Source organism: Malania oleifera, chromosome 8, assembly GCF_029873635.1.
Source record: "Malania oleifera isolate guangnan ecotype guangnan chromosome 8, ASM2987363v1, whole genome shotgun sequence".
In the NCBI taxonomy this organism is placed as follows: domain Eukaryota; kingdom Viridiplantae; phylum Streptophyta; class Magnoliopsida; order Santalales; family Ximeniaceae; genus Malania; species Malania oleifera.
Genome location: NC_080424.1, coordinates 106,816,783 through 106,841,936, shown reverse-complemented (window position 1 = coordinate 106,841,936; position 25,154 = coordinate 106,816,783). Strand labels below are relative to the sequence as shown.

Sequence of the window (25,154 nt, the reverse complement as noted above, 5' to 3'; positions counted from 1 at the left end):
ATAATCTTTACCTATATAAGGACATGTTGATATAAAGATAATTAGCAACACCTAGTTCCTGAAGAACAAGACTGAATTTCTATAATTCCAAATTTCTTTACTTTAATTTTTTTTTATATTTCTCTCTTTATTTCATTTACAATACACTTAAATTTATATTAATTGATTGACCTTTGATCAAATCAATTTCACCATTTTTTATATTTTATCTAAGTTGTTATGTTTTAAACATGAGATTCAACTCAATTTAGAAAAGAAATAGCAATTCGACCAACCAATTGATATTAGTCGATTTCTAAAACAATAAATTAATTTTAAAGATATATTTAGTCATTTAAGTTACATGTAAACAGTATATAACAAATTTTGATAATAAAATTATTTAAGTATTTTTTTCTAAATTATTAGATTATTTATTTTACATATATTTTAAATTTTTTTTCAAATAACAATTATGATAACTAGTTGACCTGAACCAGTCAGACTGGTTAACTCGAGAATTAGGTGTCTAATTCATTTACAAATTCAATTTGCAAAACATATTCTATTTAACTGAACAATTTTTTCAACTTAATTTGTCAAATTAATGTCATTTTCTTTAAGTTATCTAAACATAAGTGAATAAAAAAGGACAAAATTATCATTTTATTCATTTTTTTCACATATATTGAACGTTTGATTAACGGTCAACTAACGTAATGTTCATTTTGTCACTAAATTTAAACCTTAGGAGGTTTTTTGATAGTTTTCAAAAATAAAGGGGATGAAGTGTCATTTTCAGAAAACTCATTAAGTGTTACTGTTTTTTACACCATAAGTTAAAATAGAAATAGTAGCAATTCAATATATCCCAAATGCTTGCTAGGTAACATAACTTGTTTGATGGTCTTAGAAGACAATAAATGATAAGTTAGTGTTTGGAAACATGAATTTTAGATCTTGAATTTGAATTTGAATGGATTTAGATAAATTTTAATATAATTTTATATAACATTTTATTCAAATCTAATATAATTTTAGGTTTCGTAAAAAATGCCAACTTTCTTCTCGTAACATTTGAATTTTACGACCCTTTATAAAATAAATCCTTCGCTATTGACCCTCTGACTTGTCTTTAATGATATTATAAAATGTATACGTCCTTTTTTTTTTTTTTAGATTTCAAGAGAAACTCATCAAATCGTTGAAACGAGAAATTTGCATCTTTCAGTCAAAACTCCTAAAAAAAATATAAAATAAAATAGCATACATATAAGAGATAGATAAGATAAATTATTTCATAATTAATCATGTAAATTACATTATATTAAGTCGCATTGTGAGTCACATTAAGACAGTAAAATGATCCATATTATTTATAAAGAGACACGATGAATATAAACATCCCAAAAAGGAAAATAAGTAGGGTTTTTGGTTTTTTTTTTTTTTTAAATTTCCTTAATGAAATATAATAATTATTTTAATTATTCTCCAAGCGCTTCATAAAATGTTTTTTTTTTTTTGTAACACATATATACCAAAAAACATAAGCATTACCATTTTGAAAAATAATTTTTTATATTTGTCTGAAAAGTAAACATTATCTTGATTGAAAGACGAATGTTTGCAGTTTGTTCTCGATGAACATTTTAGAGTTTTTATTGAAATAATAATTAAAAGATCATCACCATTTTCAAAAAAAGTTTTTTTTTCTTAAAATTAATGGTAATTATTGGTATTTTTTTTAAAATAATAATAATAGTAAGTGTTATGGGTCATGCAATTGCATAACGGGCCATGTGAGAAGATTCAGCTAAGTAAAATGGGCCACACCTATGGGCCCTTAGTGATCATAATAGCGTGGACAGTAGCATTACTCTTTTCACAAACACGATTTTATATGCCTAAAATTATCATTAAAGAATGCCGAAGTGATACTTCAGGGATTCTTTGAAATCACTTATACAGAGAAAAAAGTGTTAAATTTAATAAATATTAAATTAAAAAAATATTGACAGAGTGGTATTTGGTTGTATTTACAATAAGTAGTGTTTGGACACTTGATTTTATTATAGAGTACTATAAGATGATTTTTAAACATATTTTAAATTACAAATATTAGTTTTTTAAATTAATAATTATTTTAATTATTTATAATTTATATTTAAATATTTTGTATTAAAAAAATAATATGAGATTATTATTTTTAATTAATAATAATATTTTTGTTAATGTATATTTATAGTATATTACTATCATATTAAATTATGATAAAAATAGTATTATTAATTAAATTTAAAATTTTAATTTATTTAATATTAATTTAAATTAATAAATAATTAAGCAAAAGACACTCGTGTCCCTTAAGGTTTGGCCAAAAAATAGACCTCCCTAGGTTTAAAAAATGTCATAAACTTCTTCTGAGGTTTTTAACATGTCACAGACCTCCTAGGTTTGTAGAAAAATACATAGATCTATCCCCAAAATATTTTTTTTTTATTACAAAATACAATTGAATGTTTGTGTTTTTTTTTTTTTGAAATCTAGAGAGGTCTTGAGATTTTTAAAATCTCAGGAAAGGTTCTTGAAATTTTTGAAACCTCGAGAGAGGTTATTGTCTTTTTACCAAACTTCAAGCAAGATTAGTATCTTTTGCCCTAGATAATTGTTGTTCAACTAATAATTGAATTATAATAACTAATATGTATTTTTAAATATATTTTAAACAAAAATATTAATATTTTATAATTAAAAATTGAAATCATATATATATTATTTTTCTAATTAAAAATTTAATATTTTTTTCCTAACTAAAAGAATATAATATTATTTATTAATACACAAAAATGTTGTTATTAATTTATATATTTATAACATATGATTATCATATTAATTTATATTAAAAATAGTATTAATAATTAAATTAAAAAATTTAATTTATTCAATATTAATTTAAATTTAGAGATGATTGTTTTTATTCATTTCAAAATCTAACTATATTTATTAATAATTACTAGGTTATAATGCATAATAAAAAATATCTAATTAATTTTTAATTACAATTTTAATTAATTATATTTTTAATTTATATTTAAATATTTTTTCAAGTTAAAAATAAAATATTATATTTTGATTAATAATAATCTTGTTTTTAATATATATTTATGACACATGATTAGTATTTTTGAATTTTTAATATTAATTTAAATTAATAAATAATTTTTTTATTTCAAAATTTAATTATGTTTTACTAATAGTTAATATATTATAATGCACATTAAAATAATATATAATTTATATTTTAATGTATTTTTTAAATTATAAAATAATTATTAAAATTTTTTATATTTATAAAATTGACTGTATCTCTAAATAGTTTTCAAAATTTATTTAAATAGTTTTTAAAAAAGTAATTCTGAAAAAAATATTTATTAGAGTTTGTCAGATAAATATTACTTTAAAAAAAAAAATACTTATTTTAAGCGATAATTTATGTTTTTAATTGCTCCCAATGGGGGACTTAGATTGTCTTCCGATGATTTCGTTTTACGAAGTCGGTGATCACGTGAGTGTGGTTACATTGATGATCCTCCATTCAACTTCTGCAAGTTAGCGAGGTCAGTTGAGTTAATGTACGAATCAAATGATCTCTCGTTCTATTCTTGTTTGGTTATTGAGAATTCTTCAATTGTTCTTTCTGTTATGTTGTTCCTTTTAATAACTTTTTTATGGAATTAGTTCATCAGTTTTTGGATCCAAACCGTAGAAAAATTCATGCGTTATATGTTTTAATTGTATTTTATTTTTATTTGTTGAGAAATTAAACAGCTCTTCCTCTCTCAGTAGCTGCCTCCGTTGACGGTGGCCACAGCTTCCTCCGTCAATTTCATTCCAGGTGCGCTCTACCAATCTTTAGGGCTCGATTTTGCTCTTTTTAGGCTCGGTTTTCCTCTCTAGATAATTCTTTGGTATGAATTCCTGTGTGGGCTGTTCTTACTTGGATTCAATAAATTGTGAATCAAGTTGCTGGCACTTGCTGAATTTAAAATGTAAGCAGCAGATTTTTTCCTTCCTTCAAGAACAAGAAGCCAAGAGGAGAAGACTGTTGAAGGATTTGAAACAAGTTGAAAGAGTGCTATCAAATCAAGAAGTTTTGAGTGTTGTATAGGTTCTCCAAATGGAGGAGCACCAGAAAAAGGAGAGGAACAAGTACAGTATAATTATCCCCACCTACAATGAGCGTCTCAACATTGCCCTTATTGTCTATCTCGTCTTCAAGCACCTCCAGTAATTCTTTTATCTCATTACTTCATTTCCCCATGATTCAATATTCTGAACCTTGAACATGATAAGAGAACAATTTTTTTTGTAAGAGGCTTAACTTTCTAATCCAATAAATCGTTCTAATTCAGTTTTGGAATTTAGCTAAAACCAAATCTCAAATATATATATTTCCTGTTTTTATTTTTTCCTGAATTTGAAATGAATTAAAGGGACACGATAGTTTCACCCAAGTTTCTAGAGTTGGAAAAGAGCTTTAAGGGGTAACATATTAGTGAAAAATTATTTGTAGAACTATTTTATCTTGAATAACAGCTGTAATTTCAAATATGTGTAATGTTGGTGAATGTTTTTTAGGACCCTGTAAAGTAACTGTTATTCTATGCTGGCCTAAGTTTTTACTTTTTCCAAGAAGAACATTCATATGAATTATTAAATTTTCTATTTGCATGATGTTTGAATGAATTTCGAAATCTACAAAAATTGACGGATGTCTTGATGTAGGACAGTATCATGGACTTTCTGCCATTAGAGAATATGGGAGAAGTAGAGGGGATGAGAGGGGAAGAAGAAGAAGAAGAACAAAGAAGGAAATGAGGAAAGGAGATTCAAAGGGAAAAACTCACTTTCACTTCAATTCAAATTCATCATCAACCTACTCCCACATGTACCATATGGCTTTCACACACTATTTATAAGAAATCCAGTAACACAAGAAATTACATATATGGTCCTAAAACTATGTTAATTATGCACACACACTGTAACGCCCCGACCCGCCATGTGGGCCCGGGGTGCTACTTTAGTGATGTCTGTGTACCTGATACCTTATTCCTGATAAATGAAACACATATACACTGTGGAAATAAAATAAAAAATCTTCAAATTACTTTATTAGAGTTCTAACTGTCTTCATACACAAATATCTCCATTTTCACATAAGTACATCCCATAAAATTATACAAAAAGAAAATCTCTGTCCATACATACCACCTACATAAATTTAAACCACTAGCCTGACTCCTTTAACTTGTTAGACCCGATCCCTAGGATTTCCTGAAAAGATAGTTTGTAAAGTAGGGGTGAGGCACAGTTTAGTAAGGGAATGATTAAGTTAATGTCAGTGTGTGGCCAACATATATTTAGTGTACAAAAAATAACCAGTTCACTAAGTAAATAAACACATTTATGAAATCATTCTTATTTTACACTCACACACACAATTAGCCAAGGATAGGGAAGATTACTGGCCCATACAAGTAGCTTCCCTTTACTTTAATACCATTACTACTACTAGGACACTCACCTTTTTTAGCAAACCCTCGAAGTTATCTTATTAATTATCCGTATTTACATAAATTAACAGATATGCATATAAGACACTTTCTATGACAAACACGCTATTTATTTCCCCCATGGTACGGGTTGTGCGACCCGAAGGTTGGACTAATGTCCTGGGGGATCCACCCAAACAATAGTCATCTGTACTCTCTGCTAACATATTCCGTAGGTATATGCAGCTCCAGTTACTGGTCCGATTGCCCTTACCCAGGGGGGTACATTCACCTCACGTAGGCAAATCGGACAAGGTCACCCTACACCTCTCAACACAGGTGTGGGCGCACACGGTCACGTAACAAATCCCTAGCAACGGTATCGTGCTCACAATATACTGGTCCCTAGAATTCCTAAAACATATCATGCAATTTAGATAATAGAAATCACCATTTAAAACATCAATTTACATATATTTCCTGTTATTCCAAAAACCTGGCCCCCAACCACAAATACAATCCGGCTCACAGCCATTCAAACAAAACCCCGGCCCTCTGCTGTATCAAATCCCTGCATTATTCACAAGCATTTCCAGTATTTCGCAAACAATTTCATTATTTCACAAACAGTTCAGTATTTCAAAATCCCAAATCCAGATATACAATAATCCATACCAATTAAATCATCTGCCACACGATTTCCACATTTTAACATTACCATATAAACCAACAAGCTTTCCACCATTCATTTTATTCAAAAATACCATACCATATATATCCAAGGTTTGTAAAATCCATTTCGAACGGTTGGTTTTCAAAATAATTTTTAAATTCTTGAATATATATATATATATATATATATATATATAAACATAACAATTAAATTGATTCAATTTCCATAAAATTACTGACTTAACTTAATCCCCTTACCTGGTTTCCTGAAATTACACTAGTAGGGACCCCAAAACGATGCCTACGGTGCTCACCCGAACTCTGATTCAATAACCCTAATTTAATCAAATCAACCATAAATAAAATATTATTTTAATATTTCCTAGGCCAATAAATTTCAAATAACAATTAAACCCCCGAAAACAACCAATTTCCTTAATTTCATAAATCCCACTCTCGCTTTAGAGTGGTGCCTAAAACCTCCAAATTAAAAATTTGCTCTAGTCAAAATGACGACGATCGAGACTAGGACCCCGTGGTGGTGTCCGATCATCGATTTAGTCAAAGATTTAAGGAGAAATTGAGGAAAGAGAGGGAGACTACCTTACCTCGGGAGATATGCTTACGTCGCTTCTACGACAAATCTACTCTGGTAGAAATGTCGGTGGAGGAGAATGGAGTCTAGCGGTATTTTCTGATTTTCGATCGACCGAATATTAGAGACGAAATTGAGGAGAGTGGGAGAGAGAAGACGAGGGAGAGACAAGAGTGAGAGACACTGTGAGAGACAGCGCAGAGAGGGGGGCCTCTGTTTCTAATTGAAATAGATCTCAATTTCAATCAGGAAGCTAGAAGCTTCTTGATTGTTAGTTTACATATATATATAATATTATATTATTATATTATATTATATTATATAATTAATTAAAATTAAATAAAAATTAATTATTTTAATTTTAATTTTAATTAATTATTTAATTTTTTTATTTTTTCATTTTTTACATTTCCATGCATAAAATTTTTAGGGTCATTACACACACACCCCTAAATTGCACAAACATTAGAAACAAGCCCCCAAATACACGTGTATCCTATACTAATTAAACTAAACACACAATAAACTATTGACTAAACCCAACAATCGCTTGACACAATTTTTCTTAATTATTCTCTAACAAGGGTTTCCCCATGGTCCTGCACTCCTGTAACTTGTCTTACATCAGATCTCCCTTAGTTACAAAAAAAAATTGGCCTCAAATCTTGGAATGTTGGAGGATAAGAAGAGAACTTGGACTCTTCAAAAGCCGGTGCTTGAGTGATGCAAGAAACTATGCTCCGCTAATAGCACCATAGACTTCTTGGCATCAATGAACACAACAGTAATGACAAACTCAACAATTCGAATGTTTGAAAGACTTTGCTTGTCTTCACATGTATTCATTCCTTGTTTGTAGTGTTTTCATGTTGAATGACTTTGACATGATCAATAACGTGAGATTCTTATCTTGGTTGGTTGGTGAAGCGGCTTCAAAATAATCTTCTTATTATTTTGGTAAAAGACGTGTTCTCATGTCCTTGAGTCTCCCAAATCTTCCAACCAAGGAGTACATGGCCAATATTCATGGGTATGATATCACACCAAACATGATCAAAATAGTCACCCATCTGGACAGGAACTAACATCTTTAACAACCATTTAGAGTTATTAGTCCAAGATATCTCAAAAGGATCTTGGTGAGGTTTCAGATGAAGTTGCATTTGAGTGACCCCATTTATAGAAACCTCATTCATGAGGCATCTTCCATCAATGAGGATTTTGCTAACATTTTCTCCACGCTTGAGAAAGGTGTGAAAAAGCTTGAAATTGTGCCCAAGTTTGACAAATGGCATTCCTTTTTCTAATAATTTGTCACCATTTTGGTAGATTATACATATATATACTGGAACTATATATCATCAAAAGTTGTTTACACTACTTGCCCACAATTTTCAATCTACTCATGTAGACCACAAGTCTGACTCTCAATTTCTCAAGAACAATTGTTAGGTAAAAAAGACAAAAAAAAACCTCATAAGCACCTTGCAAACGGCAGCAATTTGGTATGATTCTTGATGTTTGTAGTCCAATTTCTAGTTTTTTGTAGCAAATTATTATGCTTGCAAACCATCATGTCCACAATCAAAATATTGTGCTGCAGATCAAAATATCATGGAAAACCCCAAAATATCGCAGTTGGAGGCAAATTCTCGTGAAATTGGAAAATGCAGGAGAATCTTGTTCGCTCACAAGCGCACCCTCGGCAAGGGCCCTCTGGTAATGAAACTTCAGGCAAAGGTAGATCAGGGGTGGGGCTTGCAATGGTGGTGGTGGTGTGTGGAAATTTCCCGGGAGCTTAGGAGTTTCAAAGGGAGTTGGAGGGAAAATTTTCAGGTGGCTTGTGTGCTCACCCTGATCTTTGGATGGAGAGGAGATCTTGGGAATGGGCTTTTTGGAAGTGTTTGTTTCTGTCGGTGGTGGTGGTGGTGCTGCAAGATGATGCCTGGAAATTAATGGTTTGAAATCATGGGCACAACTGTAATTTCTTGGATAAATTGCTGGATGATGAACAGGGCTTCAAACCTCCCAATTTCTTTGATTTCTGTGATTAAATTGTTGAAATTCTCTACTTTGAAGCAATATGGATAGAAATTCTAAGTGAACTGAAGGTATCTCGTGTGGTTTATGGGTATATGTGTAATTTCATGTGTTAGAGGCTTTTTTATAAATAGAGTGATAGCCACGTAGGATGGTTGATGAATTTGAACTGAAAGATAGAAAGTCAGAAACTGAGAGAGAGAGAGAATTTAAGAAATTGATAAAGAATGACGAAGAGAAAAGAAGAAGAAGATAGACGAAGGGAGGAATTTCTGTAGGACAGAAAATGCTGCAAGTAGAAGAATGTTGAAGGATTTGAAACAAGTTGAAAGAGTGCTATCAAATCAAGAAGTTTCGAGTGTTGTATAGGTTCTCCAAATGGAGGAGCACCAGAAAAAGGAGAGGAACAAGTACAGCATAATTATCCCCACCTACAATGAGCATCTCAACATTGCCCTTATTGTCTATCTCGTCTTCAAGCACCTCCAGTAATTCTTTTATCTCATTACTTCATTTCCCCATGATTCAATATTCTAGACCTTGAACATGATAAGAGAACAATTTTTTTTTATAAGAGGCTTAACTTTCTAATCCAATAAATCGTCCTAATTCAGTTTTGGAATTTAGCTAAAACCAAATCTCAAATATATATTTCCTGTTTTTATTTTTTCTTAAATTTGAAATGAATTAAAGGGACACTATAGTTTCACCCAAGTTTCTAGAGTTGGAAAAGAGCTTTAAGGGGTAACATATTAGTGAAAAATTATTTGTAGAACTATTTTATCTTGAATAACAGCTGTAATTTTAAATATGTGTAATGTTGGTGAATGTTTTTTAGGACCTTGTAAAGTAACTGTTATTCTATGCTGGCCTAAGTTTTTACTTTTTCCAAGAAGAACATTCATATGAATTATTAAAATTTCTATTTGCATGATGTTTGAATGAATTTCGAAGTCTACAAAAATTGACAGATGTCTTGATGTAGGACAGTATCATGGACTTGCAGCCATGAGAGAATATGGGAGAAGTAGAGGGGATGAGAGGGGAAGAAGAAGAAGAAGAACAAAGAAGGAAGAGAGGAAAGGAGATTCAAAGGGCAAAACTCACTTTCACTTTAATTCAAATTCATCATCAACCTACTCCCACCTGTACCACATGGCTTTTGCACACTATTTATAAGAAATCCAGTAACACAAGAAGTTACATAAATGGTCCTAAAACTATGTTAATTACGCACACACACACCCCTAAATTGCACAAACATTAGAAACAAGCCCCCAAACACGCATATATCCTATACTAATTAAACTAAACACACAATAAACTATTGACTAAACCCAACAATCGCTTGACACAATTTTTCTTAATTATTCTCTAACAAGGGTTTCCCCATGGTCCTGCACTCCTGTAACTTGTCTTACATCAGATCTCCCTTAGTTACAAAAAAAATTGGCCTCAAATCTTGGAATGTTGGAGGATAAGAAGAGAACTTGGACTCTTCAAAAGCCGGTGCTTGAGTGATGCAAGAAACTATGCTCCGCTAATAGCACCATAGACTTCTTGGCATCAATGAACACAACAGTAATGACAAACTCAACAATTCGAATGTTTGAAAGACTTTGCTTGTCTTCACATGTTTTCATTCCTAGTTTGTAGTGTTTTCATGTTGAATGACTTTGACATGATCAATAATGTGAGATTCTTATCTTGGTTGGTTGGTGAAGCGGCTTCAAAACAATCTTCTTATTATTTTGGTAAAAGACGTGTTCTCATGTCCTTGAGTCTCCCAAATCTTCCAACCAAGGAGTACATGGCCAATATTCATGGGTATGATATCACACCAAACATGATCAAAATAGTCACCCATCTGGACAGGAACTGAACATCTTTAACAACCATTTAGAGTTATCAGCCCAAGATATCTCAAAAGGATCTTGGTGAGGTTTCGGATGAAGTTGCATTTGAGTGACACCATTTATAGAAACCTCATTCATGAGGCATCTTCCATCAATGAGGATTTTGCTAACATTTTCTCCACGCTTGAGAAAGGTGTGAAAAAGCTTGAAATTGTGCCCAAGTTTGACAAATGGCATTCCTTTTTCTAATAATTTGTCACCATTTTGGTAGATTATACATATATATATACTGGAACTATATATCACCAAAAGTTGTTTACACTACTTACCCACAATTTTCAATCTACTCATGTAGACCACAAATCTGACTCTCAATTTCTCAAGAACAATTGTTAGGTAAAAAAGACAAAAAAACCTCATAAGCACTTTGCAAACAGCAGCAATTTGGTGTGATTCTTGATGCTTGTAGTCCAATTTCTAGCTTTTTGTAGCAAATTATTACGCTTGCAAACTATCATGTCTATAATCAAAATATTGTGCTGCAGATCAAAATATCATGGAAAACCCCAAAATTTTGCAGTTGGAGGCAAATTCTTGTGAAGTTGGAAAATGCAGGAGAATCTTGTTCACTCACAAGTGCACCCTCGGCAAGGGCCCTCTGGTGATGAAATTTCAGGCAAAGGTAGATCAGGGGTGGGGCTTGCAATGGTGGTGGTGGTGTGTGGAAATTTCCCAGGAGCTTAGGAATTTCAAAGGGAGTTGGGGGGGAAAATTTTCAGGTGGTTTGTGTGCTCATCCTGATCTTTGGATGGAGAGGAGATCTTGGGAATGGGCTTTTCGGAAGTGTCTGTTTCTATCGGTGGTAGTGGTGCTGCAAGATGATGCCTGGAAATTAGTGGTTTGAAATCATGGGCACAACTGTAATTTCTTGGATAAATTGCTGGATGATGAACAGGGCTTCGAACCTCCCAATTTCTTTGATTTCTGTGATTAAATTGTTGAAATTCTCTAATTTGAAGCAATATGGATAGAAATTCTAAGTGAACTGAAGGTATCTCATGTGGTTTATGGGTATATGTGTAATTTCATGTGTTAGAGGCTTTTTTATAAATAGAGTGATAGCCACGTAGGAGTTGTTGGTTGATGAATTTGAATTGAAAGAAAGTCAGAAACTGAGTGAGAGAATTTAATGAATCGATAAAGAATGGCGAAGAGAAAAGAAGATAGAAGAAGGGAGGAATTTCTGTAGGACAGAAAATGCTGCAAGTAGAAGAGACAGCAGAACAGAAGAGAACAGAAGAATAAGCCGAACACAGAGAAAGGAAGAAAGAAAATTAGTGACAGAACAGAGAAGAAGGGAAGAAGAAAGGAGGAGAAGAAAGGTTGCTGTGCAGGACAGAATAGAAGAATGGAGGCAGAAATTGAAGGCAGAGCACAAAATTAGAGAAGGAGGAAGAAAAAGGAAGGAGGAAGAAGAAGAATGATTGGAAGGAAAATGGGGGGCTGAAAATGGAAGAATGGAGATCATGGTTGGGCTCCAGTACGAAATGATGCAGGATAGCGTCATGGATTTTCAGCCATGAGAAAATGTAGGAGAGATAGAGGGTAGTATAGGGGAAGGCGAAGAAGAAGGAAGGAGGAAGAGGGGGAAGGAGATGCAAAAGGGGGGAAATAAACACATTTACTTCAATTCAAATTCATCAATAACCTACTCACACATGGCTTTCACGCACTATTTATAAGAAAGCCAATAACACAAGACATATATGCCTATAAAACTGTATGAAATTACACAAATATTACAAACAAGCCCCCAAATACATATAATCCTATACTAATTTAACTAAACACACAATGAACTATGAACTAAACCCAACAATCGCTTTACCCAATTCTTTTGAATTATTCTCCCACAAGGGTTTCCCTTCTTGTTCACACACTATTTATAAGAAAGCCAATAACACAAGACACATATGCCTCTAACTGCATGATATTACACAAATATTACAAACAAGCCCCCAAATACACATAATCCTATACTAATTAAACTAAAGACACAATAAACTATGAAATAAACCCAACAATCACTTTACCCAATTCTTTTGAATTATTCTCCTCCAAGGGTATCCCTTCTTGTCCCACACCATGCATTTTGTTTAAAACCAAGTGAGATAATGCCAAAACTGCGGAATCCAATTCTTTTTGGCTGCTATCTTGTTGTCTCCGGCTTTTCAAGTTGGAACTTATATCTATTTTCCTTCTAAGTCAAAGTGTTGAATTTTTTCTCTCAAAAAATTGTTTAGAAAGTACTCATGTATGTGCTCTTTGAAGTTTTGTTGGCAATAGAAAATATTTATTGGATGTACAACCTAAATTTTTCTATTACTTCCCTTAAAGCCATGGAGCAAAAAATGCAGTGACAAACAATCCTTTCTGCATTGTGTAGGGATGTTGATTTTGAAATAATTGTTGTGGATGATGGGAGTCCAGATGGGACTCAAGATATTGTAAAACAGTTGCAGCAAGTTTACGGTGAAGATCGCATTGTATGTGTCAAAATGTTTAAAATTTTATTGAACATTTTTGTGACAGGTTAATCTGCCATTCTTTTTTGGCTTGTCATAACCATCTGTACTTTTGTCTCTCTAATCATGCAGCTATTACGAGCTAGACCTAAGAAGCTTGGTTTAGGTATGTCATGCATTTTTGCTTGGGGGAAAAAATTGTGAACTCTCTGTGAATGCCATTTTTTTTTTTGTTGCAGGGACAGCTTATTCTCATGGCTTGAAGCATGCATCTGGCAATTTTGTTGTAATTATGGATGCTGATTTATCACACCATGTAAATGTGTTCCCTATGATGTGAATATAATTTGATAGAAGTGTTGAATTTGGGTTTGGAACAATTAGGAACCTATTTAGTAGTGAACAATTTTCATTTGCCCATATTTAGTTATCCAAATAATTACAAAATTTTAGCTTATTTTTTAATTTTCCATGAATTGTATTTAAAAGGTAGAAGATAAAGGGTTCATTTTGTTGTGCAAAATGATTTTTCATTCATTTTTTATAGATTTCAGAACAATTACAAAAAAGACAACTTGTTCTTCAAATTTCTGAAAATTATGTAAGCTAGTGTTTTAGAGTATGATTTTGGGGCTTCGATTTGGAGCTCTATGAATTTGGAAGAAATTCAATACAACTTTTTACTATATTTTGTCTAAACTCATACAAGTCCAAAGCCAAGATCCCAATTCCATGCTCCAAAATGTAAGGTAAGAAATTTGATTTCTAAAAAACAACAAAAAGATGTTTTCTGTCTTTCCTATGTAAGTTTAGAAAATTGGAAAATAAGGGGGTATTTTTGTAATTATTTGAAAATAAATACAAATTGAAAATAAATCTATCTCCACAAGCATGAAGTACCAAAAAAAATTTCCATTTTTTTTTACAAATGTAATTTCACTTACTTTTTTGTAATTCTTTGGAAAACTAAAATTGGAAAATGAGTACCATTTTCCACAACTAAATGGGCCCTAGATTATTTCATCTGGGAATTCAGGTTAGTGAAAGCTGGTCCTCTTAATGCTTATTGTCCATGTTGACAAACTTCCACGCTTCCCATGTTTCACTATTTAAAATTTTGTTAAACTGCATAATCTCTGAATCACTCAGACGCAGGACAAAAAAAAAAAAAAAGTAGAACACAGACTAGAGATTATTGATTTGAGTAGAAAAATCTAGCATCTAGGTGAGCTCTATCTTGATCCTAGGCATGTTCCATCATTTTTGAACCTTTTTCATGTTTATGTTTCTATTTGTTTCTGTATGCTTATGGAGCCATTCACGACAATATTTATTCCTGTTTATGTTCTTGCTTTACAGCCAAAGTATCTTCCGAGCTTCATCAAGTAAGAAAAATTCCAGACTAGTTATCCCTATTATGTGGCTCAGGATGCTTGGTTACTCGAAGTAATAATAAGTTATTTTTCTGTATTATATTATTAGAAAACAGATGGAGACTGGTGCAAGTATTGTTACTGGAACCCGATATGTTAGAGGTGGTGGTGTGCATGGGTGGAATCTTATGCGAAAACTGACCAGTAGGGGAGCCAATGTTCTCGCACAAACGCTATTGTGGCCTGGTGTATCAGATTTGACTGGATCTTTCCGGTACTTGTACTGATATAAATTATTAAGCTATAAATTCTTTCACACTGTCATGATTTTAGAAATTACACGCTATTTTGCTTTTGAAGGCTTTATACGAAATCTGTCCTGGAAGATGTCATTAACTCATGCGTTAGTAAGGGTTATGTCTTTCAAATGGAGATGATTGTCAGGGCTTCCAGAAAAGGCTATCATATTGAAGAGGTAAGAGTCGTATATTATTGTTGTTGTTGTTGTTTTTTTTTTTTTCTGAATTTAATGAAGACTGGATCGTTTTGATGCTGAATCACTTTTGGATTTGGACTTGACTTTAGGAGTTAAGCTTCCTAACTTAATTGATTGGATCTTGAGACCTGTCATGTGTTCTCTAATTGATTTGTGCATGTGTTTGCGTAATTGAATCTTTACCACACATGGTAGTTCATGGTAGTTATGGTTTCACCCTTGTACATGGTTTCATTTTCCACGTCTGTTCTCTTCTATCAGGCACTTTATTTTTGGAAAAAATAAGGTTTCTTTTTCTTATGTAATGACATTGTGAATTTTGTTGATCACCTCTTATTCCTTTAGTTTCAGCTGAAGCTTAATGACGTACAGTTTTTTACTACTATTGATTGATTTCCCAGCATTGTTTTGATGAATTTAGTTTTTTGCCTTTTACGTGTCTTGCTGAGTGTATCCTTACATGAGTCCAACAACCTAAACTCAATCGCCAGTTGCACCATGTGGCATTGTGCTTTTTTAGACATGCAGCCTATGATCATAAAAGTGCAGTTAGCATTAATCATGAGTTTGAGACTGCTGACTTGAGAAATACTTGCAAAGATTGCATCCTTCACAATTCGCATATGGTTTGGATCAACCACGCAAGATATAACATTAGTACTTGGGCTCACACTAGTGAGTGGCATGGTTTGGCATGGGTCTGATGTGAGTCCCATATCACGTTAGTGGGTTCAGGCATTAATTCCATCATTAATATCTTGATTGGTGGGTTCCAAATAGCATTTATCCCACTAAGGTAGCTTTCTTGGTTTTCCTTTCCCTTTGGTTGAGGCAATGTATACTGAAACTAAAAGAATCAAAAAGAGAAAATAACAGCAGCCATGTATCTGCGTGCGAAAGGAATATAGATTTGCAGAGGAATATACACCTGTGCGCAGAGTGTTCAAGCCACTTTTGACTACAGAGAGAGAGAGAGAGAGAGAGAGAGAGAGAGAGACACACACACACACACACACACAGAGTATTCATGACAGATGCACGAAGAATATATACAAGCGTGCACATGGTGATCGAGCCAGTTTTTGCTTCCTTGTTTCTTTTTTCATGTGATTACTCTTATTATTATTATTATTATTAAAGTGATTGTTTTCATTGTCTTCTGCTCAAAACACTACGGAACGGTTGAGAGAATGTTCAAGTTTGTTCGACAAAAAAACCTATTACCATACTTAGCTGAAATCAGCTCTTCCCCATAACCAAGTAGGGCCCTGATATTTATATAAATTATTATGTTAATATGATTGTAGTTAATGACATGAACCAACAATGTTAAAACATTTGGTATGCACGTTTCTTAGATGGATTGTTAGTTATTGTCAGCTATCTATGCTCGAGTAATCATATATTGTTGGCTTTCAATTGTCAAATTTTGTCCCTTTTTTATTATTCACTTATTCATTTCCTTCATATTGCATTATCTCATGGATAATTTAAGCTATGCCCAGATGCTTGTCATACAAAATCAGCTACATTATTTCTTGATATTTAGCCTCCAGTTGACTTGGATTTCGCATTTCTCCTCAGGTTCCTATTACTTTTGTTGATAGAGTATATGGAAGTTCAAAGCTTGGCGGATCTGAAATTGTCGAATACCTAAAAGGCCTGGTGTATCTTCTAATGACAACTTGATGTGCGCCAGAAGTAATTATCCATAGCTTCTTCTTACCCAGTTTTTGCTGATTATCTGAATGAGCTTCTCGATCTAATTTTAAAATGAGGATACAGATCGGGCTACAGATGTTTTTCTTTCTGTAAACGGTTTGCCATCTTGGCAGTTTTAAAACAGTATATCTTGAATTTTTTTTTTTTTGAAGTAATTGAGGAGTTCCATGATATTTACGGATTTTTTCATCTTTTCTTTTCTTCTCATGTCCCAATTTCAGAGTGAAGTGGGTGTTCTTAGGAAACAACCGTGGAGACTTAACATGATCATACAAGATTTTCTTCTGAAGCTCAAATGAAGTCGTCTTAATCAAAACGAGTTAAATTTATATTTTTTAATTGTTTTATTCCGGGATAAACATTTTTGGTATTATAATTTTACTAGCAGGTGTAGGAAACATATTATTATGTAGTACCGATCAGTAGCAGTGATCCAAAGGCTAAATGAATATATAAAGAAATTTATCCATTTTTTGTTGTAAAATGAAGAACATAAAAATTATAATTAATGAGTATTTTTTATTTTATATGTCATTGATATTTGATTTTTATTAATATTGGTATATTATTCCTGGAAAAAACTCTCATTTCCATCCCTTATCGGGAAAGGATTTATTAAAATAACTAAATTTTTTTTTACAAAACAATAGACGAGTCAACTGAATTTCATCCCACAATCAAACACAATTAGCTGTCTCATAGATCGTAAAGTAAATTGCAGAAAACATACAGACAAGAAATCATCAAACAAATTCTTGGATTTCTTAACCATTAGCAGATATACCCATTACCCAGTGCTAAGATTTCAGATCCTCTGAACTCTTCGAACTGCGACTCTCCGATCGCCGCGGACGGTGGACTTCTCGAAGTTCACGGCTAGAGGCGGCTTCTTATTCTCTTTATTAGTACTGCTGCTTCTCAGCGCATACCTAGGAGTGTTCTCCCTTCGATCCGCCAAAAAAGCGCTAGCCGGCACCGACTTCCTTAAGCTCTCGTACTTCTTCGAGTCCCTCCTCTTCGCCGACGACTCCACGGCGACGCGAAGACGGTACGGGCTTTTCCTCTCGTCCCCTGCTTCCGCACCCTTCTTCCTCTTCAGCCTCTCGTTCCTTCTCGCAGAGTACTCCTCGTAGAATCTGCCCCTTTCAAACAGAGAAACCGAGATGTTACTGGCGCTGAAATTCAAATTATTGCACGTTATTCCGGCGCCAATCGGATCGGCGTTGCCGAATTCGTTTCGAACCAGCTTCTCAAGCGCCCGAAACTCGGAAGAAATTGTGCGGTACTCGGAACGAGTCTCCAACTCTTCCGTGACCCAATTAGGGCGGCTAGGGATTTGAGATTTCGTCAAAGAGCCTGTTACAAATTACAATCCAGGAATTTTTTCTGAAGCTTTTTTTTTTTCAGAAAAATAACGTAAATTTCAGAACTTAAATCTTTTCAACAGACCTGGTGGGGTTTGAGCGGCGCTTGCGTCGCACGGTGCCCGGCGGGGACGAAGCCTAACCGGCGATCGTGGGAGCGGTGGCTTGCGGTCCAATGCCATCCTAGACATCGAGAGCAACTACAGACCACTAGAGAAATCGAGATCGAGAGATCAGAGATGGGGGTTGGGCAAAATTTGGGGAAATTCTGGTATAAAGTAATTTTCTGGGAAGATTGAGGAAGAAGAAAGGTGAGAGATCACTGAGATGATAGAGATCTTTACCTTTGGATTTTGAAATGTGAGTGATTAGATTGTGCTGGTGTCTTGATTCCTGATTTGCTCTCTTTTGGATTTAGGGTTTAGTCAATTGTCACTTTTTCTCTGTTTTTGTGCTTTTATTCTGCCAGAGGATAAGATCGGTTTGAATTCTTTCAAGAGGAGCGCCTCTGAGCCTCTAACGGTCATATGTGTGATCCGACGGTCAGGAATTATTTGAAATCAAGACGGTAAGATGAACCGCACGTCGGTGCCGTCGTGCGGAAAGATATTATCCCTAACGCCTAGTTTTTGTTTAAGAAAAATGAAATGAATATATTATTAGAAATAAAAAAATATTTATTATAATTAAAATTAAGAAAATTGAAAGCTTTTTAATGATGTGAAAATATAAATTTTTTTTATTTAATTGATTAGGTATTTTTATTTTTTTATCTTCTTTTGATAATAATAATAAAAAAGTTTCATTAATTTTTTTTCCCTAAATATCTTTAAGTTTCAAATAGTGTCTAAACTCTTAAAACTTTTAATTTTCTATTTTCAGTAATTGCATAATAATTATGCTTTTAACATATAAAAAATATAATAATGAAGATAGCCAAATCTTTTTTTTTTAGATTACGCACTGGGTTTCCATGTGTCTGTTTAAGATAGCCAAATCTTAACAATTAGAGTGTTGTCAAATTCTTATCCACCAACATACTATATTATTATTATTATTATTATTGAATAAATTGTATTTTTAATTTAATAATATATTCTTTTTACAAGAAATGAACAATTATTGGAGTATTTTAGGGATTTTAATTTAAAAATAAATAGAGAAACTTGATAACTAATTCTTTTAACAACCAGAAGCATTATTTTTTAGGTTCTTTAAAAATGCTTATTAAATGTGAATAAAAGGGTTAAAAAAATAAGGGGTAAAAGACATTAATCTCCTTGATTTGACAATGACTTTTCCTAAGCTTTAAAAATTTTAGGGACCTCTATTGAGGTTTCAAGAATTTAAAAAACTTTCCTAACATTTGTCAAAAAAATACAATTTTTTTCTTATATTTTGTAAAAAAGGTAAGAATTTTGAAGAGAGATCTATGTTTTTTTGGCAAATTTCAGGAAAGTTTATGATGTTTTTAAAATTTTAGGAGAGGTATATGGTGTTTTAAAAATCTTAGGACAGAATTTTGCCTTTTCGTCAAATCTTAGAAGAAGTGTCTTCTGTCCAAAAAATATTTTAATATCAATTTGTTCATAAAATTCATGAAGTAATGGATCTCTTAATACTTTTAGAAACATAAAGGTTACAATTTTATTTTTAGAAGGGGCATAAGGGGATATTATTATTATTATTATTATTATTATTATTATTATTATTATTATATTTTTTTCTTTCTTGAGAAGCATAAGTTGAATTCCAAAAAATGAAATAAGATTTTGGCGAGAATTTTGAAAGATTAAGTAACGTGACATTGATTTTTTTTTTTTTTAAGTAATAACATAAACAATTAATGAGATACACTAAAAATTATTATGATCTCACATTTATTTAAAAAATAGTAAAAAAAAAACAAAAATGAAAATAATACATGTGTTGTCACAATTTTTTATCCTACATACATAGGATCTATTTTTTTTTTTTTGAATTACGCACCGGGTATCCACGTATTTGTTTTACGGTGCATGTGACTGATCTTGCGTCCCTTGAAGTTGACCCAACTCCAAATGAAGGGTAAATTCAGGAGTCCAGGGACGGAAACGAACTCGGGAGGGTTTGGACACCTGACCTCTTGAGAGGCACTCCCACAGCCCGCACTACTAGCTGAACCACACCCTGGGGGTAACATAGGATCTATTAGGATCAATTATTAGTTGAGAAGAAAGAGGTCTAATAATAACGAGTCCTTAAATTCGTCACTAATACTTTGAAATAAATTTATTTTATTTTTTTAAAACTAAAGAGGTATTAGTGATGGTTCTCAAATCCGTCACTAATAATGATCTAATAGTGACGAATCTTCAAATTCGTCATTAATATTCTGAAATAATTTTTTTTTTATTTTTTATTTAAAATAAATGATGTATTAGTGACGGTTCTTAAATCCGTCACTAATAAGGATCTAATAGTAACGAATACTTAAATTCGTCACTAATACTCTAAAATAAATTTATTTTATTTTTTTTAAAATTAAAGAGGTATTAGTGACAGTTTTCAAATCCGTCACTAATAAATGACTAATAGTAATAAATCTTCAAATTTGTCACTAATACTCTGAAATAAATTTATTTTATTTTTTTAAAATTAAAGAGATATTAGTGACGGTTCCCAAATCCATCACTAATAAGTGGCTAATAGCGACGAATCTTCAAATTTGTCACTAATACTCTGAAATAAATTTATTTTATTTATTTTTTAAATAAAAGAAGTATTAGTGACGGTTCCCAAATCCGTCACTAATAAGTGGCTAATAGTGATGAATCTTCAAATTCGTTACTAATACTCCGAAATAATTTTTATTTTTTTTTAAAATAAAAAAGGTATCAATCCGTCACTAATAAGGGTCTAATAGTGACAAATCCTTAAATTCGTTACTAATATTCAGAAATAAATTTATTTTATTTTTTTAGATCAAAGAAGTATTAGTGACGGTTCCCAAATATATCACTAATAAGTGACTAATAGTGACGAATTTTCAAATTCGTCATTAATATTCTGAAATAAATTTTTTTAAAATAATAGTAGTGACGGTTATTTAATCGTCACTAATAAGAGTCTTTTTAATGACGGATTTAATTCGTCACTAATACAGTAGAAGTCGTCGCTAATATTTTTTTGAGATAATTTTTGCGCGAAAAATGTTTTTCCGTAATTTTTTCCTGATTTTAGTGACGAAATTATTAGAGACGGTTGATAAAACCGTCACTAATACTTCCTTTTAGTGACGAAATTGAATTCATCACTAAAAATTAATTTTTTTATAGTATATTATAACTTGTTTCCTTTAAAAATAAGTAATGCTATTTTACATATAGTTGTGCTCACATGTTAGGAGAATTGAGTATCGTAAGTGAGTTTTATTCTATCTCACATTCTCTATTGCTATAAGTGAGTTTTACTTTGTATCACATTCTTTGTTACTACCATGTGAAAGCGTGATGAATGTAATGAGTATCACTCTATCTCACATTCTCTATTACTAGCAAGTGACATAGATCTTTATCTTGTATGTGGTCTCCATCCTGTAATATGACACATTCATCTCTCTCTCTCTCTCTCTCTCTCTCTCTCTCTCTCTCTCTCTCTCTCTCTCTCTCATAAGGTACCTCTGCTTCAAATATTGAATTAATATTAGAGAAATATACTTTCCAAAAATAAACTTTCCTTTACCCTTGTAATCCTTGTAATCGAGTGAATCAATAGAGAAAATTATTATTCTCCAATTCTAACATGGTATCAGAGACCTCTAGATCTTAACCTATTTTTTCTTTTCTTTTCTCCTTCTTTGCTGCCGCCCACCATTTCTGAACGCATGCTCGGCCTTCCGCTTGGCTCTCCTCCGGCAACAGCCTTGTCGTTTCCAGCGTTGCAAATCTCGTCTTTCTGTGTTTTTCGGCAGTAGTCTTCTCTGGCTCGTCTCAAGTCCCTCGTAGTTCTCTCAGTTCATCTCGCAGCTCTCTATTTTTTCCGAGCATCTCTCTTTCTCATGACTCATCTGTTCTCAGTTCCGGTTGTCTACTTCGACGATCTCTTCTTAGTTCAGCATTCAGGCTTCGTTTGGCGTTCTTCCTCCTCTGCAGACATCGTCGTTCCCTACAAACGACGTTCAGCGTTCGAACTTCATCACCGTCGTTCGGTTGGAACTCCTGCTCCTTGCGCTGAAGCTGCTGTTGTGGTCGTTCCTCCCTGCACTATCTCCCGTGGTATCTCTTCTTTCCAGCATCGCTGTTAATCTAGTTCTCAGTTTTCCCCGTTGTCTCGGCTATTTTTTTCAGTCTCGTCGGTGCTTGCAGCAGTTTCTCCGGAGCTCTGTTATCCTCTCCGACGTGCTCTCTATCTCTCCAGTGACTTCTGGGTATTCTCCGGCCAGACCTGCCTTCTCCGACCTCATCTCAGTGCATCGTTCAATCTCCGGCGTCATCTTAGTCGTTCGTTGTTCAACGCCGGCAGCCATCGTCTGTGTTCGCCGTCGTCGTCTCTCTCTCAGTTCTTCCGTCTTCTCCGGTTGTAGTCCTGTCCATCTCATATGCAATTTTCATTGTATTTGCATAAAACTGTGTAAGATATTGCCAATAGAACAGTTACAGTCAGTGGGCGCTTGAACCAAAGAGAAGTTCTCAGAAAAGATATACTATTTCTGATGCTGGGCTTGCTAATGGTAGAGGAGGGGTGGCCTTTGGTGGTGAATGTGGAATAAAGCTTTTGAACTGAGAAAAGGAGGATGGTGAGCAAGAACAGAATATCAACAGAAGATAACAGAGCTCTCTAAAAGCCACTGCCAATTGACCCTCGGTTAAGAGCTCTCAATCTGCAAGCTGCAAGTATAATCCTTGTCTCAGTTAACACTCCGACGGCACCTTCGGCTTCTCTGATTAAGCTCGAAGATTATAAAATCGAAGGTTTTTTTTTTTTTTTTTGGTCATTGCAAAGCTCTAAATTGGCCCGATTCGGTAATTTTTTATTTATTTATCTGAACTATCTGACGTTATGGAAGCATTTGATCCTTCAATGGTTGAAAATAATGTCACAGGCTCTTCAACCTCTTCCGAGATTGCTATTCCTGGTCTCACCAGTAAACAATACCGTCAGCTCTTGGATCTATTATCTCCCTTGAATATCAATTTTGCCAATTTTGCTGATAACCTCACCTCTTGTCATTTTGCTTCTCTTTCTAACACTGAATGGATTGTTGATTCAGGTGTCTCCGATCACATGACTTCCAATTTGTCTTCTCTTGATAATATTAAACTTCTCAATTAGTCATGCCCCATTAAGCTTCCAAATGGTGACATTGTTTTTGTAATTCATATCGGCACTATGCGGTTTCCTTCTACTTTCTCTCTTTCTAATGTTCTTTATGTGCCTTCATTTAAATTTAACTTATTATCCGTCAACAAACTTACCAAGGATCTCAATTGTGTTGCTATATTTTTTCCCACCTTTTGTTTCTTTCAGGACCTATCAACGAGGAGGGTGATTGGAACGTGTGAAGTACGAGATGAACTTTATCACTATAAACCTCCCTTCGCCTCAGTTTTCCACTCTCACCATGTTTCTGACACCACTCTTTGGCATCAACGCCTTGGTCACCTTTCTATCTCATGTATTCCGAAAACCTTAAATATTTCTTCTTCTCATCTACCTTGTGATGTTTGTGCTAGAGTAAAACACACTCGTTTACCTTTTTCCTTATTTACAACTAAGAGCACATTTTGTTTTAATCGACTTTATTGTGATATATGGGGTGGTTATCCTATGGCTTCACTTTCTGGTGCACATTATTTTTTTAACAATTGTGGATGACTACTCGTGTGCTACATAGGTCTATCTTATGCGCATGAAATCTGATACTTTCTCTTGCCTAACGAATTTTTGCGCCATGGTTAAAAATCAATTCAATTGCACAGTTAAGCACGTGCGCACTAATAATGGTAGAGAATTTCTATCCACTTCACTCCAAACTTTTTTCCATGATCAAGGCATTCTTCATGAGCACACATATGTGAATACACCTCAACAGCATGGTGTTACCGAGCGTAAACATCGCCATCTTCTTAATGTGGCTTGGTGTTTACGTTTTCAAGCTAATCTTCCCATCTCTTTTTGGGGTGAATGCATTCTCACGGCCACTTATCTAATTAACCGCACTCCTTCACCCAGCCTTAATCATAAGTCCCCCTATGAACTTCTTTTTTAGAAACAACCGCCCTATACACACTTGCGCGTATTTGGGTGCTTGTGCTATGTCCAAACTACTCATCAACATTGCGATAAATTCTCTCCCCGTGCTCTCCAATGTGTTTTCCTAGGTTATCCTGCTCATTATAAGGCTTATCATGTCTACGATCTTGAAAACAGAAAAATTCTCATCTCTCGTGATATCACTTTTGAAGAAAATATTTTTCCCTATCATCTCATCTCTCCCACTCCTACATCTTCTCCAGTCCTTCCTCTTCCTATTCCTGATATACATCTTTCCTACACTTTACCTCCTCTACCATTCACACCATCCCTAACCCCTCATCTCTCCCTCTTTCTCCCTTGGTCTCCTCCCCAACACCTCCACCCTTACCCCTTCCACCACCCCCTCCACTCACATCTTCACGGCCCAAACGAGCTGTCACACATCCCTCGTACTTAGTTGATTATATATGTCCTACTTTACCAAAGTCCTCAATGACTTCACAGGTTTCAAGATGTTCCTCAAGTATGGTTCATTGTCTTTCCTCTTTTTTATCTTATCATCGTTTCTTTAACCAACATTTGGCTTTTCTTTTTGTCGTGTCCCAATCCCAATACCCCGAACCCACCTCATATTCTCAGGTTGTGCTACACCCACATTGGCGTGCTGCCATGTCTTCTGAAATCCAAGCCTTAGAAACCAATAATACGTGGGTTCTTCAACACCTTGCATCTGGAAAAAA

At 33.6% G+C, this 25,154-nt stretch overlaps 2 protein-coding genes across 18 annotated transcripts; one reads left to right on the top strand and one right to left on the bottom strand.

Moving 5' to 3' along the window:
* The first annotated feature begins 3,446 nt into the window (after window positions 1-3,446).
* Window positions 3,447-16,999, top strand: LOC131162193 (dolichol-phosphate mannosyltransferase subunit 1). Of its 17 annotated transcripts, none has more exons than XM_058118404.1 (10): window positions 3,447-3,596; window positions 3,808-3,874; window positions 4,040-4,266; window positions 13,144-13,243; window positions 13,355-13,388; window positions 13,462-13,538; window positions 14,582-14,607; window positions 14,705-14,869; window positions 14,956-15,070; window positions 16,676-16,999. In XM_058118404.1, exons 3-10 carry the CDS (start codon window positions 4,157-4,159, stop codon window positions 16,778-16,780), a joined length of 732 nt encoding a protein of 243 aa, XP_057974387.1. In that variant the 5' UTR covers window positions 3,447-3,596; window positions 3,808-3,874; window positions 4,040-4,156; the 3' UTR covers window positions 16,781-16,999. The 17 variants fall into 17 exon arrangements, with proteins under 17 accessions (XP_057974387.1, XP_057974388.1, XP_057974379.1 ...); XM_058118405.1 differs by having other exon boundaries at window positions 4,037-4,266; XM_058118396.1 differs by having other exon boundaries at window positions 3,455-3,596; window positions 3,823-3,874.
* A 401-nt stretch (window positions 17,000-17,400) lies between these two features.
* On the bottom strand, window positions 17,401-18,674 carry LOC131162192 (uncharacterized). Its single transcript, XM_058118395.1, has 3 exons — window positions 18,522-18,674; window positions 18,263-18,387; window positions 17,401-18,169 (listed from the first exon to the last, which is right to left on the bottom strand). Exons 2-3 carry the CDS (start codon window positions 18,366-18,368, stop codon window positions 17,619-17,621), a joined length of 657 nt encoding a protein of 218 aa, XP_057974378.1. The 5' UTR covers window positions 18,369-18,387; window positions 18,522-18,674; the 3' UTR covers window positions 17,401-17,618.
* Window positions 18,675-25,154: the final 6,480 nt, after the last annotated feature.